Source organism: Lissotriton vulgaris, chromosome 1_1, assembly GCF_964263255.1.
Source record: "Lissotriton vulgaris chromosome 1_1, aLisVul1.2, whole genome shotgun sequence".
Classification (NCBI taxonomy): Eukaryota; Metazoa; Chordata; class Amphibia; order Caudata; family Salamandridae; genus Lissotriton; species Lissotriton vulgaris.
Window position 1 is genome coordinate 1,616,077,980 of NC_141685.1, and position 14,246 is coordinate 1,616,092,225.

Consider the following 14,246-nt stretch of genomic DNA (forward strand, 5'->3'; position numbering starts at 1 on the left):
CTGCGACCTTGCCTCCGCTACACCACCTCCTGGAATCTCCGGTTGGGGCCCATTTGGTCTCTGGGCTCTACCGCCAATGTCGGGGAGCTGCTCCCTTACCGGTCTCTGCTGCCAGACTGCGCTGGTCGGCGGAACTTGACACAGAGGTCTCGGACGACCAATGGCAATACTGCTGCACATTGACTTCCCGCATCTCTGCCAGTTGCAGGTTGAAAATAATACATTATAAATACCTGCAGAGGGTCTACTACACGCCGGTCCGGAAATACAGATTCGGGCTGGCCGATAGTGATCGCTGTGAACGATGTCGCGCAGACCACGCTGACTTTCTCCACTTAGCATGGTCCTGCCCCCAGGTTGCTGTCTACTGGCGACAGGTCATCGAGGCTGTTGTGCAGATGGTGGAAGAGGAGATTCCCGCTGACTCTTTGGTGGCCATCCTTGGATACACAAAGCACATATCCAAGGCAAGCAGAAAATTCGTCGATATTGCATTCCTCCTAGCCAAGCGACGTGTCGCCTGCCGCTGGAGCAGAGGCAGAGCGCCCAAGTTCAAGGATTGGCTAACTGACCTAACATATTGCCAAGATCAGCACAACACCTTTTCTGAATTATTGCCTCTCACGAGTAGACCTAGGAATGTTTGGAACCCACTGGTGCACTACTTGCTCAAACGCTCGGACGATGATACAACGTCGGGCGATGGGCTCATTGCTTCTCAATCCCATTAGCACTCTTGCTCGCCTTATTACTACCTGGCTATACACGACGCATGCTGTTTTCCACTACCTGTGGGACCCCTATGCCCCTGCAGTCTCCTCATGGAACGTGTGGCACTAGCCTCCACGGTACCGCCCCCCTCGCCTCCCCTTCCTGCGACCATCTTCTCCTTCCGACGAGCCACGGGATGTCCCCCCCTCCATCTGGAGAGTGCTGTCCTGCATACCACTGGCAGCTCTGCACTGCCGCTCCACGGACTACCAATGCCTTAGGTCCTTGAACCCAGGACATTCACCGCCCCGCGCACTAGCGCCTAGCAGAACCACCACACTACACCACTACAATACATTGTTATTGCACTGTAATACACCATCGCACATACGTAACCTCGTTGAGAAGTTGGGGTTTTCTCTTTTTCTTTTCCTTGTTCTACTCGTTACGAAAAATTAGGAGTGAGATTCTCTTCTTGCTCACACAAAACCTGTTCGACTGCAGCACATCCTTCCTTGGCCTGCCCCGCCGGACGGCGTTGTGAAAAGTTTTCTACCTGTGATGTGCCGCCGGGCCCCTGGGATGCCGGCTACAAGGCTGTGTATTGTTGCTCCGCTATTGCTGCCGGCCTCCGGGTTGTAGGCATCTCAAGCTGTGTATCCTTGTGTGCTCTTATCAATAAAGCAGTTTGAACACCAAAAAAAAATAAATAAATAAAATAAAATTATTACACATCAGTCTTGGGGAAAACATACTCGACCTCTTCATGATGACCTTACATACAAAAAAATTCAAAAAGGTTCAGGTAGAACTTTCAGTTACCCCAGAAGGCATTATACTACACGATTGAGAATTGTTATAGCTGAGAGCCCGAGACAACAAGTCATTGAACTGGCATACTAGGGACATTGTGGAGTTGTTGCTACTAAATAACCTCTGCCCGACCAAGTGTGGTTCCCACATCTTGATGAAAGAGTTGAAAAGTAATTGAGGGCATGTCATTAGTACAGCTACTTGTCATCCAAAACAACCCTGAATCCATTAAACATGTCTGATCTTTCAATTCATGCTTGGAAGAAGATTACAATTCATTTATTTTCACCCCTTGACAATGGTCATCATCTTCTATTAGCTATTGATTAATATTTCCATTTTCCTCTTGAAGAAGATCTGTCATCATCCACTCACAACAGAGTCATTGAGAGACTAGAAAGCATTTTTGCAACCTGGGGTGTTCCTCGATTTTGAAATGTGACAATGGCACGCCTTTCAATAGTAGAGAATTTAAAGATTTTCTCACTTATCTAAATGTCAAGCATCAGGAAAGCACACCTCTCTGGCCTTAGGCAAATGGTGTCGTCTATCGATTTATGAGCACCCTAAAGAAGACCATTCAGTGCACTGTGCTGAAAGAACTTGAACTCAGACCAGTTCTTCACTCTACTCTTTGTGCATATAGGTTAACTCCCCATTCTACCACCCGTGAAAGCACTGCCACCTCAATGTTTGGGAGAGCCATGGGAACCACATTGGACCACTAAAAGATATATTGATACTGATAAACTTTGCGCTACTGGTTTGTCTCACATACGCAAAATGAAGACCAATGCAGATAGATGTCACTGTGCTCAGAGTACGGTGTTCAAAAGAGGAAACCAAGCCATTGTCAGGCAGAAATGGAAACGCAAGTCTGATGCTCCTTTTGATGCTGATCCACTAAGGATTGTGACTAACAACAAACACATGATGACTACTCATTGTCCAGGAAAGTCCATCACAAAGGATTTTACTTATTTCAAACACCTGCTTCAAGGTTTGATGACTCCAGATGTTCAGAGTGAGACCCTTCCATCTGGGAGTCAGGAGAGTCTAAAGACTGCACCTGTGCCTGAGTCACCTGTGCCGGACACGGATGCTTCTGCTATGTCTCCTGTAGCTCCTCAACATCACGCAACGAGATTTGAAAGATTGATTTGTGAACTTCAAAGACTTATTGAGGAGTTATGATGTATTTTTTTCTGTACTTTTTATTTAAAAAAGGGGGCGATGTAGTATTGTGTGTTAGAGATAGTGGGACCCCTCCGGTCCCTGACGGACTCCATATAAGAGTGACATAAGTGAATGGGTGTGGTCAAGAAAATTCATGCCATAGTACGGACAATTATTAGTTACAATCAGTAGAATAAAGATGTGTAATACCAAGTTCCATGTGTGGCGTGATCATTTATACGTACCCAGGCTGGGGAGGACTCTACAGCTGACACTTTTGAATATGGAACCAAATTATTAAATATTTTAAAAATATTCTCAGAAGTATTGAAGAAGGGCACTTCAGGGAACAGTAGAATGGCATTAGCCTCCCTTGGTCTCAGCCTAGAACTTGTAGGCGGCCCAGTCACTCAGCTGTTTCTCCCCCTCTCCTGTCATTTGATACGGGTAAGTTAAAATGGCCAGACCCACTCAGTGGTCTTTTATCTTCAAACACACAATAAAAAATCCTGAAACAATGAATAATCTAATCCAAGTGTTCAGCTAAATAGGAAAAGGCTACTTACTGAATGATACCACATATTAAATTCAGCAGGAACACTCGCAAGCACTCTAGACTAGACAGGTTCCCTTCTATGGTTTCTCAAGTAAAGCAGAAACATCAGAAAATTTCAGACTAACAACAAAGAAACACAGGTCAAAGATACCGCAGAGGCTGACAGATTTCCCAACACTTTATTCCATTTCTATTTTTCTCACTTGCATTGGCCTCTTCTTCCCTTTTGATATTGTTCCTACATGGTATTGATCTATTTTACCCACGATATCTATATCTCCACTTTTGTGACCTTTTCTCTTTCATCTCTCATTCTCATTGTCCATTTCACTCTCTCTCTCACCCGCGCTCTCTCTCTCTCACACACACACATACACACATCCCTACCTTCTATATACCAGTCTCTCTTTCATGTTCTCATTCTTTCATTTGTCATCCTTTCTCTATTAAATCTATCATTCCCTCTGTAGCCTCTCTCCACTATTAGTCTTGTTCCTTCCTTCTCATTGATGATTTACTCAATCTCCTTTTCACCTTGTTGATAGACCTTATTCCCTCTCACCGTCTTGCTCTCCTCTTGCTTGTCTCTTTTTCCTATACATCTCTATCTCTTCTCTCATTTGTCTCTCTTCCCTCTCACTCTTTCTTCACTCTCATTAGGCTATTTTACCTCTGTATCTGTTTCTCTCATCCTATTGGTCTCTTTTTCCTGTTTATCTCCTTCTCTCCTTTTCATTGATCTCTGTCTCTTTTACCCTTCAGATTCATCCCCCGCCATGAAGATGAGTTAGAGCTTGATGTCGATGATCCAATACTGGTGGAGATTGAGGAAGATGATTACTGGTACAGAGGATACAACATGCGAACGGGGGAGCGGGGGATATTCCCAGCATTTTATGCCCACGAAGTGGTCAGCCCTGTGAAGGAGGTCATTGGTAAGAGGCAACACCTTTTCATGTTTTGAGATTGATAATACTTAAAAACTAACTTTTGATTGCAAACAGATAATGATGTCAAGTTTGGACTAAAATGAATTGGAATTTAAAACCTTCTTTAATGGCAAAATTGGGTTTTAAATCACAATTCTGAAAAGGCCACATTTACAAAGTTGAAACCACCACTGGGTTGGGGCTCAGATCAGTAAGGCCAAGCCTCAATAAACTATACAACAAAACAACTGCCAATTTACTTCTTCTCTTAGTTTTGAAAAACACGTTGATCTAAAACAATATGTATTATAGACTTCTCTTCCTGTCTGAAATAAATCTTATTTTTTTATTTCATTTTTTTACATATCAAAATTTTACACATTTAATTCAATGTTAACACATAGTTGACATTTGCACCTCATAACATCATCAAATCAGCTAAAACATTCTAAATGTTTTAGCTGATTTGATGATGTTATGAGGTGCAAATGTCAACTATGTGTTAAAATTTTATTAAATGTGTAAAATTTTGATATGTAAAAAATTGAAATAAAAGAATAAGATTTATTCCAGACAGGAAGAGAAGTCTATAATACATATTGTTCCTGATCAATGTGTTTTTCAAAACCAAGAGCAGAAGTACATTGGCAGTATTGGCAGTTGTTTTGTTGTGTACTTTTACAAAGTTGGCATTATCTTGTCCTAACAATTCAGTGCGTGATGCCTCTATCTGCTGTCCTAGGAGGCAACGGAGAGATCCATGCTCCAGCTACACACAACCTGGCCGACACAATAGTGATGGATAAGAGTCGTTTTAATCCTAGGTCTGTTTCAGCCCTATACCCAAGTATAATCTCCTTGTAAATAAGCTGTAAGTCAAAGCCAAGACATAGTCCGATAACCTGATTCAACTCTTCCCAGAACGCCCCGAATTTTGGGACAAGAAATAAACATATGTAGCATATTTGCGACCACTAATCCACATTTAAGACATTTAGGGCCAGATGTAGGTGGCCCTTTACCGGTCAGTAAACCCGAAATTCGGTAAATTTCAGGCTTACTGACTGGTATTGGGCCATTTCCTATGTAGGGGAGATTTCGGTAAATACCGATTCGGTATTTACCGAATCATTATTTACCGATTCGGTATTTAGCGAATCGGTAAATGGCATGTAGGAAGCACTTTAAAGAGTGCTCATGTGCTTTAAGGATTCGATATTTACCACCAGCGATTAGTTGGTGGTAAATAACGAATACCATTGAAAATTCAAATCTGTGCATTTTCAACAATGCCATGTGGCAGACATACATGCCCTTAGGGCATGTATGTGTGCCACATGTGCACACAAGCACTATTCAGGGGTGCAACAGGGTGTCAATGTGACACCCTGCCACCCTTGAATGTTCCCCTATTTTACTGAATCGGTAATTCACATTCATTCCTATGGGCCTCCAGGCCCATAGGAATGAATGTGGAAATGAGGAAATTACCGAATCGTACCGATTCAGTAATTTTTACCGAATCTTTTCCTACATTACATTTACCGATTCTAAAATACCTAATCTGTAAAATTCGGTATTTTAAAATCGGTAAATGTACTTTACCTACATCTAGCCCTTAGTCTTATCACCACTATTATCCCTAGCTCACCTTGTTATTCTGACAGGGGTATTAGAACATTGGAATGTTGGTAGCTCCATTGAAAAAAATGGAGTGCTCTGGGCTTATAATGGCTGCTATAAGCTCGGAGCTCCAACAATCCAATGTTTCTTTGTTCACAGCTCTGGCTGTGAACAAAGGCTTCAGGGAGCCTGAGGGGATTTCAATCCCCTCACGCTCCCTGAAGGCTTTGTTTTCTTTGTTAAAACATTCTGCACGTTCTAATAACCTCATAGCCCTTCTATACCGGATTTTAAAGTTCCTCTGCATTGTTAAAGTCCCTCGCCTTCGGCTCAGGCCTTTAACGCTGCAGTGGGCCTTTAATAGCCAGTATAGCCCGCTACAGTAGATATAAGGCTATATTATTGCATATGCAAAGTTTTACATTTTTGTACTCTTAAGATTATGGAGTGTACTGAACCCAATAACGTCTTTAATGTGGCAAGAATTTTCATAGGGACAAAATCTTCAGATAAAAGATTACTCCATTTCAAAGCAAGTTTAGGGCTATCATTCATTCTGTATTGGCAAAAACTCTGATAGATAGAACTTATTATCTGCTTTCCTACTCCAGTCGATGGTGCCGTTTACCGTTCATTTCATTTACCAGAAATCCTACTTTGGGATTTCTGTCAGCAGAGAAATAAATGTGGCTTGCGAGTCTAGGAAATTGTATTTCCCATTTGTTCTAGGGCTATAGTAGTCCAGATCATCAGCAGAGAAACACAAATCCCTTCAGCCTGAATCCCATTCTTGTTGGGCAGGTCATCCATCTGAAAGGAACAGGTCACGTGAAATAAAACTATGCCCTTCTTTCCATAGGTTAACAATTCCTCACTGTGCCCAATTTTGAGTATGTATGGATTCACTTTGGCCATCTCTTGTAAATACATGTTACATGACAATGTGACAAAATGGGCTAGATCTCTTGCCTTTGCTCACATAATATGCCACTCAAACAGTCTTTCGATGTTGCGTACCATCCAATCTGCCACATATTCGGGTGTCTCATTGCTGAATACATTTCGGACCCTGCTAATGTCCTTTATCACTCCTTCAGTGAGATATGCTTTCCACTGCACAGGTGCTTATGTTCTAATGTGTTTCATTCATTTGCTCATCTTTGTTGCATGATGTTATGACTTATTGTAGGATAGGACTTTTCATTGTCTATTGATTTTCCAGCTAATGTGGATCCACCTCAGAAAGGCTGAGAATTCTTTCCCAAGTGTCTAACAATCACGTGTAGTGATTAGTTTATTACATTTTAAAAATATACCACCCATAACACTCTGCCCTTTAAAAAGTCTGCTATTGAAGCGGTAACTTGTTATTTGGGAACTGCATGTTGACAGTCTGTAATGCATCTATGAATTTCTAAGAAGGGTTCAGTGCAATTTGCATTTTTGACCTGAAAGCTCCAGAGCCCATCACAGATAGCACAGCTGTCACATTCACTGTGTGATTTCTATTTCAGGCCTAAAGAGGAACACTTGCTGGATGGAGAGGTTCACGGTGCAGTTTCTGGGATCTGTGGAAGTTCCGTGTCATCAAGGCAATGGTATCTTATGTGCAGCCATGCAGAAGGTGAGTGTGCTGTTGGTGTGTCCCCATGCTGCAGGCATGGTGTCATCGCGTGTAAAGCAAAGAAGGCTTGAGAGAAGCACCCTTTCTTTTTTATGTTTAAGGGGGTGGAATGACATAAGCCATCTTGCAGAAAGTGAGGTTGCCATTCTTAATAAAGCAGTGGAAAGGATTGATGTAGTTGATTGTGTAATCAACAGGAGGTGGAGGTGAGGGTGGCCCCCTACGTCCAGCTGTGCACAAGGTAAAAGTAGCATCCTGTGTGCAGCCATGAAGTAGGTTTGTCTGATCTCTTCAGCCATTCAGGAGGTGAATCTGCGCTCTCGGGTTATGCCATGCATAAGATCAATATTTTTAGAGATGCAGACGGGAGGAACGTGTTGCTTCTTGTGTGCCTGCTAGCATAGCACCCTGTCTGCAGCATTGTAGATTGTGGGTTACATTTGGGGCACCAAATTCAAAAGGAGAATCCGTTCCTATGCAGTCATCCGTGCGACTTCCTGGAGGCAGCCTTCGCGGTAAGTGTAGCACCCCGTTTGCAGCCAAGCGTGAGTGCATGAGTATGGCTTCTTCTGACTTGCCCTGTAGAAAGTTAAGCCAGGCTTCCTTTGTCCAGCTATGAAGGTGAATGTGGAATCCCATGTGCAGCCATTCCCAAGTGAGACTGGCATGCTCTGTCCTATGTGAAAAAGGTAGTGAGGTACCCCTTATCCAGCCAGTCATGCAGAAGATGAGTGTGTTGTGTTGTGAGATGCCAGGCATAATGTGAGTGTGTCATGAGTTGTGCTACAATGTAGAATGCAAATGGGGCGCCCTGAGGGCAACCATCCAGAAGGTGACTCCACTTCCTGCGTCCTTCTCTATAAAGAGTGTGTGTAACATCTTGTGTGTAGCCATGCAGAATGGATATAGCATATTCTGTGTTGCCAATGCTCAGTCCATCTGGCAATTGTTGTGTCCCCGTCTTGAAGATATGTGAAGCATCTTGTTAGCTGAAACATGTTGGCATGTTATGCTCCCCCATGTGAAAGTCACACAGAAGAGGAGGGTGGCATCCTGAGTTGAGCCATGTAAAATGAGAGCTCAGCATCTTGTTTGCAGCCAGACAGATGAAAGTACTATCCTGTGTTCTACTGAGCATGTTGCCCTTAGTGCAGCCATGTACAAGGTGATCTCGCACCCAGTGTGCATCTATGCAACTGATCATACCATCCTGAAGGGTGGCACCTATGTGTAGCTATGCAACTAAACATGCCAGCCCATGTGCAGCCACGAACACTAGAGTGACAAGAACTAGAGTGGGTGAGTGCGAGAACCCTCAGTTCTGGACTGAGTGAACCCCCAGAAGGGTAACCGGCAGATTCACTGAACCTCTGGACGATGGCGGTCAGCACTGAAGCAGGACTGCCAAAACTGGATGATGGATTACCGTGGCTGACCTGTCTGGTAACCCAGTAAAGAAGGTAAGCAACTTGGCCAGAGGTGAGTGGTAGCAGCAGGCAACGGACATTTATGTAATAACCAACTGAGATGTCAGGTAGACAATGGAGAAGGGAGGCACTGAGAAAAAGGCAAGAACTCCGGGAGGAAGAGAGAGTCCTGGAAATTCAGGAGAGAGACTGGCGCAGGGCAACACTGATGAACTTGGAGATGGAAAATCCAACAATTAGTCAGAGAGCTTCATGGCTGGAAGAAATTCAGTTACAACACACCAATGAAGGTTGGGAACTTTCTTGTATGCGAGCACAGTCAGCACAGGTGAAAAGAGTTTTCGGAGTAGTGGTCCAGTTGCAGGCATGCGCTGGGATGAAACTCCTGATTCAGGCGCATTTTGGCTTGTGCAGTTTTGTTACTGATTTTCAAGGAAGAAGGTCTCAACAATTACTTGCAAACAACTCTGTGTTGCTAATTTCTTGAATTCTGTTCGGTTTAGTGGGTTTTTGCTCAGAATTGTTCTGTAAATTACTTTAGACGGATGTTCAGAGAGTACAGGTTCTGGTACCGAAGTTGGCACTCTGTGACAATGACAGGTGAATATGTAGAGGGTAAATGTGTCATCTGTGTACATTCATAGAGAAGGAGCGTTTGGAATCATCTGTGCAGAATGTACATATTAACGCAGAATATGGGCCAATAGGTCTAGTTATGTAGAAGGTCAATGTGCCTTCCTGTGTACAAACAAGCAGGTGATCATGCTATCCTCTCTCCAGCCCTGTAGACCATTATGGTGACATCCTTTGGCAATTATGGATAGGGTAAGAAACCCTAACAGCTCCCATACAAGTTATCTTGAAGAAGGTAGGTGTAACAATCTGACATCGTACCCCAAAATAATCGTGACCACAGGATTTTCTTCGCAGAAAAAACACATAAGTTTACCACACGATCAAAGCAAGAGTCCCTGATATTTAAGAATAGTAGACGGCATAATTTTGATTCGGCATTTGTGAGAAAACATGTTTTTGTCTACTGAGGGCCCAGACATCCAAGACGGGCATTAACCACTTGATGGATAAAGCATAATGTTTCTCGGAATATCAAAGCAACAGTATTTGGTGGATTTATGAAAAATGTACCAGTGGATGGATCTCACTGGTTTCAGAGCAATCCTTCAATGCATATCAATCAGTAGTCAGTTAAACAATTTATATACTGCACTACAAAACGAAGCCTGCCTCAAAGCGCTGGTCTGGGTATGAATGTCCTATAGTACATAGATTTTTCAGGTTATGCTTGAATGTAAGAAGGTTTCGTTCTTTGCGTAAGGAGACTCACAGCGCATTCTAGAGACATGCCCTGAAAGTCCACACTTGTCCCTCCCCCATTGTAGTGAGTCGCTTAGGGGCAGGGCAGGAAAGAGATGGCACCACCACATACATGAATGGAAGTTCCTCGCAGTAGCATGACTCATAACTATGGCTACTAAATAGTCTGGTACAGCCCATAGAAATATTTATTTATGGCCATAGATATTTGTAATGAATTCTAGACCTCCAAAAGCTTGTGGGCTCAGGCGAGGCTATTTTCCCTAAGCCTCAAATGAGGAACGTCCTGGCATTTTGGAACTATGGTCCTGCACCATCAGATGTACGTGAAGATAACAGGCCATATAAATATCACATTGAATTTAAGTTAGATACAAAAAGTGAAAGACAAGAGGAGAATTTATACAAAAACAAACATATATAGACATATGCACAACAATACCAACATCCTGTACATTCATTAATAGAGTCAATACACAACTACATAAAACTCCCAGAATTCATTAATTAATTTGTTCAATAAACAGTCTCTAGATGTCTCGACCTCCTCGAGATAATTTTTATGCCCTGCTGTTAGATGCGAGTCCTTCCTCGCTTTGCATTTGCATGAATGTTTTAATAATCAATATTCCACTTTCTCCTTCTAAATTCATTCGGTTGGTTTACAATGTATATTCTTTTTGACTTCCAATGCTATTTTGTTTCTAATTTTGTAGTACCTCAATTATAGCTAATTTTTCCTGCATACACTTTAAATACTAAAGTACAATTTACTGGAGCCGGTTGTGAGAAAATGAAAATTAGTTCCAGTGGATGTTACTCCACTAAGTTGTTATGTCCAGTCAGTAATTTATACTTGGGCTCAAGCTCTGGTTAAATGTATAGACATCAATGGGTTTACCCTAGTGACCCTACAATACCTGGGCATGAAAATGGGGCTAAACAGAAAATATGGTATGTTGTGGGAACAGATTTTTTCATAAGTTAGTGCCACAGTGAATACTCAAATTAATCACTGGTATCTTCATACAATTAAAAAAAAACGATTTATTTTGTTCTTATTTTGTTGTTTTGGCGTAATACTCTTCACTGTTCTTGCTGGTACCTGGAGTGTGCATTAAGAAACATCAAAGTAACCACACGTAACAAAAGAAGGAAAGCAACATTTGTGCAAACAACAAAATGAATGGCGGGGCCAGATCAGATGGCATGAACGGGTCAGGCACTCTGGCGCTGACCTGCACTTGCCGTCTGATCCGGCCCCAACACACAGATAACTTTTGGCATGCCAAAAGGAGTAACAGACGAAGTCTTCCGTTGCGTCCCCAGTGCGTCCCAACTACATGTGTCAATGTACCCTGCAGCTCCCCTATTCTCTTCAAGACCAAAGCAATCTGCTACACTTCTGGAATGTAGGCTTACGTTGCTCGGATCCCTAGCAGCCATACCCATGCCCCCAAAGTGGATGAAGGCCTTCACTTCTTCCTGACCTATTCTCCTCTCCCCCCACTCCCCATGAAAGCAACTTGTGTCGCCGCTCTAGCTTATAATACCCATGTTTGCCTAGCAAGTACTTCCTTCTTCCAAAGTCCTGAGGAGGCTCACAGTAACAGGTCGACACTTTCTTTTAGAGGAGTCCTCTAAACTTAAATACATTAGGTAATGCCCCAGTTACTTACCGGTAATCTTCATTACTCTGAGTATAGTCTTCCTCGCCACATGACTAACAAAGTGAGCTTCAGCTCCACACCAGAACCCTCCAAAGCAAAAAGTCAGCCTCCCATGCCTCCTATCCCTTCCCAATATGGCCGACCCATTACACCCTGAATTCTATAAGAGGAGAGCCGGCCCAACCCATCAGCCTGAAACTACCAAGCACAACATGAAGCCGATAGCCAGACAGGGAGGGAGGATTGGGAACTTATGTGGCGAGGAAGACTATACTCGGAGTAATGAAGATTACTGGTAAGTAACCGGGGCATTACCTCCTCTTTAGTCTTCCTTGCCACATGACTAACAAAGTGAGCACATACCAAAGCCAAGTGGCTTCATGGAAACTCACAAGAAACCAACGGACCAGGATGGGGACTCCACAGAAGAGGGCAAACCCAACAGGCCAGACGAGTGGAAGAACCACCCAAGAGAGGCAACCACAAGCAGGAAGAACCAGCCTGGGACAGAAAGACACCGGAAGGGCCGAAAAACCGGACCCTTGAGACACAAAGTGCCTACAGAAAACGTGCCCCAACCAAAGAACGAAGGAGGACAGAGAAGGCACAGCACCAGACCACATGGAGCCAAAAGCAACCGCAAACAGACCACGAGCAGAAAACAGAAAGCTGGTCCAAACACGCCAAGAGGGGAGCAACAACCCAAACAGTACATGAGCCACTGGGGCTCCAAAGAAACGGAAGAAAGAGAGGGCAACCCCACCATAGAGACCCAACAAAAAAAAAACCACAGCAGCAAGAGACACAGTCCGACCGAAGCCCAACTCCACGCATGGTGGACCACCAATAGCGAGAGTCGAACCACCCCCAAACCAAAGACCAGAGCGAAGAACAAAACAAAACCCACCAGGCCCAGTGGCAAGCAAGGGTAGAAGCAAAAGTAACCAAAGGGAACCAACCCAGACCGGCAGGAGCCGCAAGAACGGACGGAGGTGCAGAAAAGGAAACCAGCACTCCACCCGAACAACAAAAATGAAGGGCACCCAAACCGCAACAGCGTGACAGCAATGAGAGTGCCTAAGCAGGTGCAAGGCAAAACAGACCCCGGGGCCGCAGGAAACCACAATAAAGCGACACCGACAGCAAGGCACCGAAGAGGACCAGGACCAAGGCCAAGCCCTAAACAGGAACACAAACACCCACCAGGGGACCCCACGCACAAGAAAGCATAAAGAACCCGGAAGGAAGGGTATGCATAACGAACGAGCGAGACAGCCCAGCGTAGGGGACAAGCAAACCGCCCGCAACGTCCCACATGCAACAAATGAGCCGCCAAGGCGAGCACCCAGGAGGCAAAACCAATAAACCTCAGGACTCGAACACAGGACCTCTGGTGGAAGAGTCAGCCAACCAATTCAAACCACTAGGCCAGAGAAACTCATACCAACACCCAGGACCGACCCAGCTGAACGACGGAGAACTGACAGGAAACGGAGTGAACACAGGGGCAAGGCCACAGGCAGCAACCCACCAAAGGTGAGAAAGACAGGAGAGCCGGGCGGAATGAGCCAGAGAATGTCAAAACGCCCAGGGAGAAAACCCGAGCCGGAAGGACCCAGAACCCCAAAACTATGGACAGTGAAGAACAGGATTCAATCCGCACAGGGAACGTCAGGCAAGAGAACCAGGAAAACCAGCACCCCGGAACAAACACAAGCACAGTGTGAACAAAAAAGACCCAAGGGGCAATAAAAAAAACAGTAGCAGGATACGAAATCTCCGACCCAGGTGAGTCAGCGCCCATAGAGCTACAACACGGACCACTGAGCAAACCCAAAGCCACCATCCGCAGGTGCAGAAATGTGAAGCACCCAGGAGAGCCCCACCAACAGGACAAACACCCAGGCCAGGCCAACAAGCCCAGGCGCGAAGCCCGGAGCCCGGACAAGAAGGCCAGAAAAGGCAGCACTGGGGATACAAACCGGAAGAGAGTGACCGAGGCATGGTACAAACCGCCCAGGAGAGCAGCAAGAAACCCCCAAGAGGCAGGGGCAAAAACAAGCCAAGAAACGGTCAACAAAAGGCAGACGAGAAACTGCCAAAAAACGTACCAACCGACCCAGCACAGACCCATGCATGCCCCAAAGGCCGAAGAGGCCGCCAACATCCGGGAAGGGGAGACTAGAACACAAAGACCACAGGCCGTACTGGCAGACAGGGTGGGAGGGGAGCCACCGGGGCAAGAGAAGGGACACCCACGGGAACAGGCAAAATCAGGAAAAACCACAGAGCACCGGAACCAACCAGACGGGGAGGAACCCCAAAGGGCAAGCACCGCAAGTCACCCAGGCACAAGGAGCCCAAAACCCACCTCACGGAAGG

The 14,246-nt window shown here is 44.8% G+C and overlaps 1 protein-coding gene across 2 annotated transcripts in view; it reads left to right on the forward strand.

Moving 5' to 3' along the window:
• MAPK8IP2 (mitogen-activated protein kinase 8 interacting protein 2) overlaps positions 1-14,246 on the forward strand; it is a 256,306-nt gene that overhangs the window by 180,834 nt on the left and 61,226 nt on the right. For both annotated transcript variants that reach the window (XM_086918822.1, XM_086918823.1), the window contains exons 7-8: positions 4,019-4,191; positions 7,323-7,432. In XM_086918822.1, the coding sequence (XP_086774948.1) occupies positions 4,019-4,191; positions 7,323-7,432 (283 nt within the window). The remainder of the gene's footprint in view (positions 1-4,018; positions 4,192-7,322; positions 7,433-14,246) is intronic.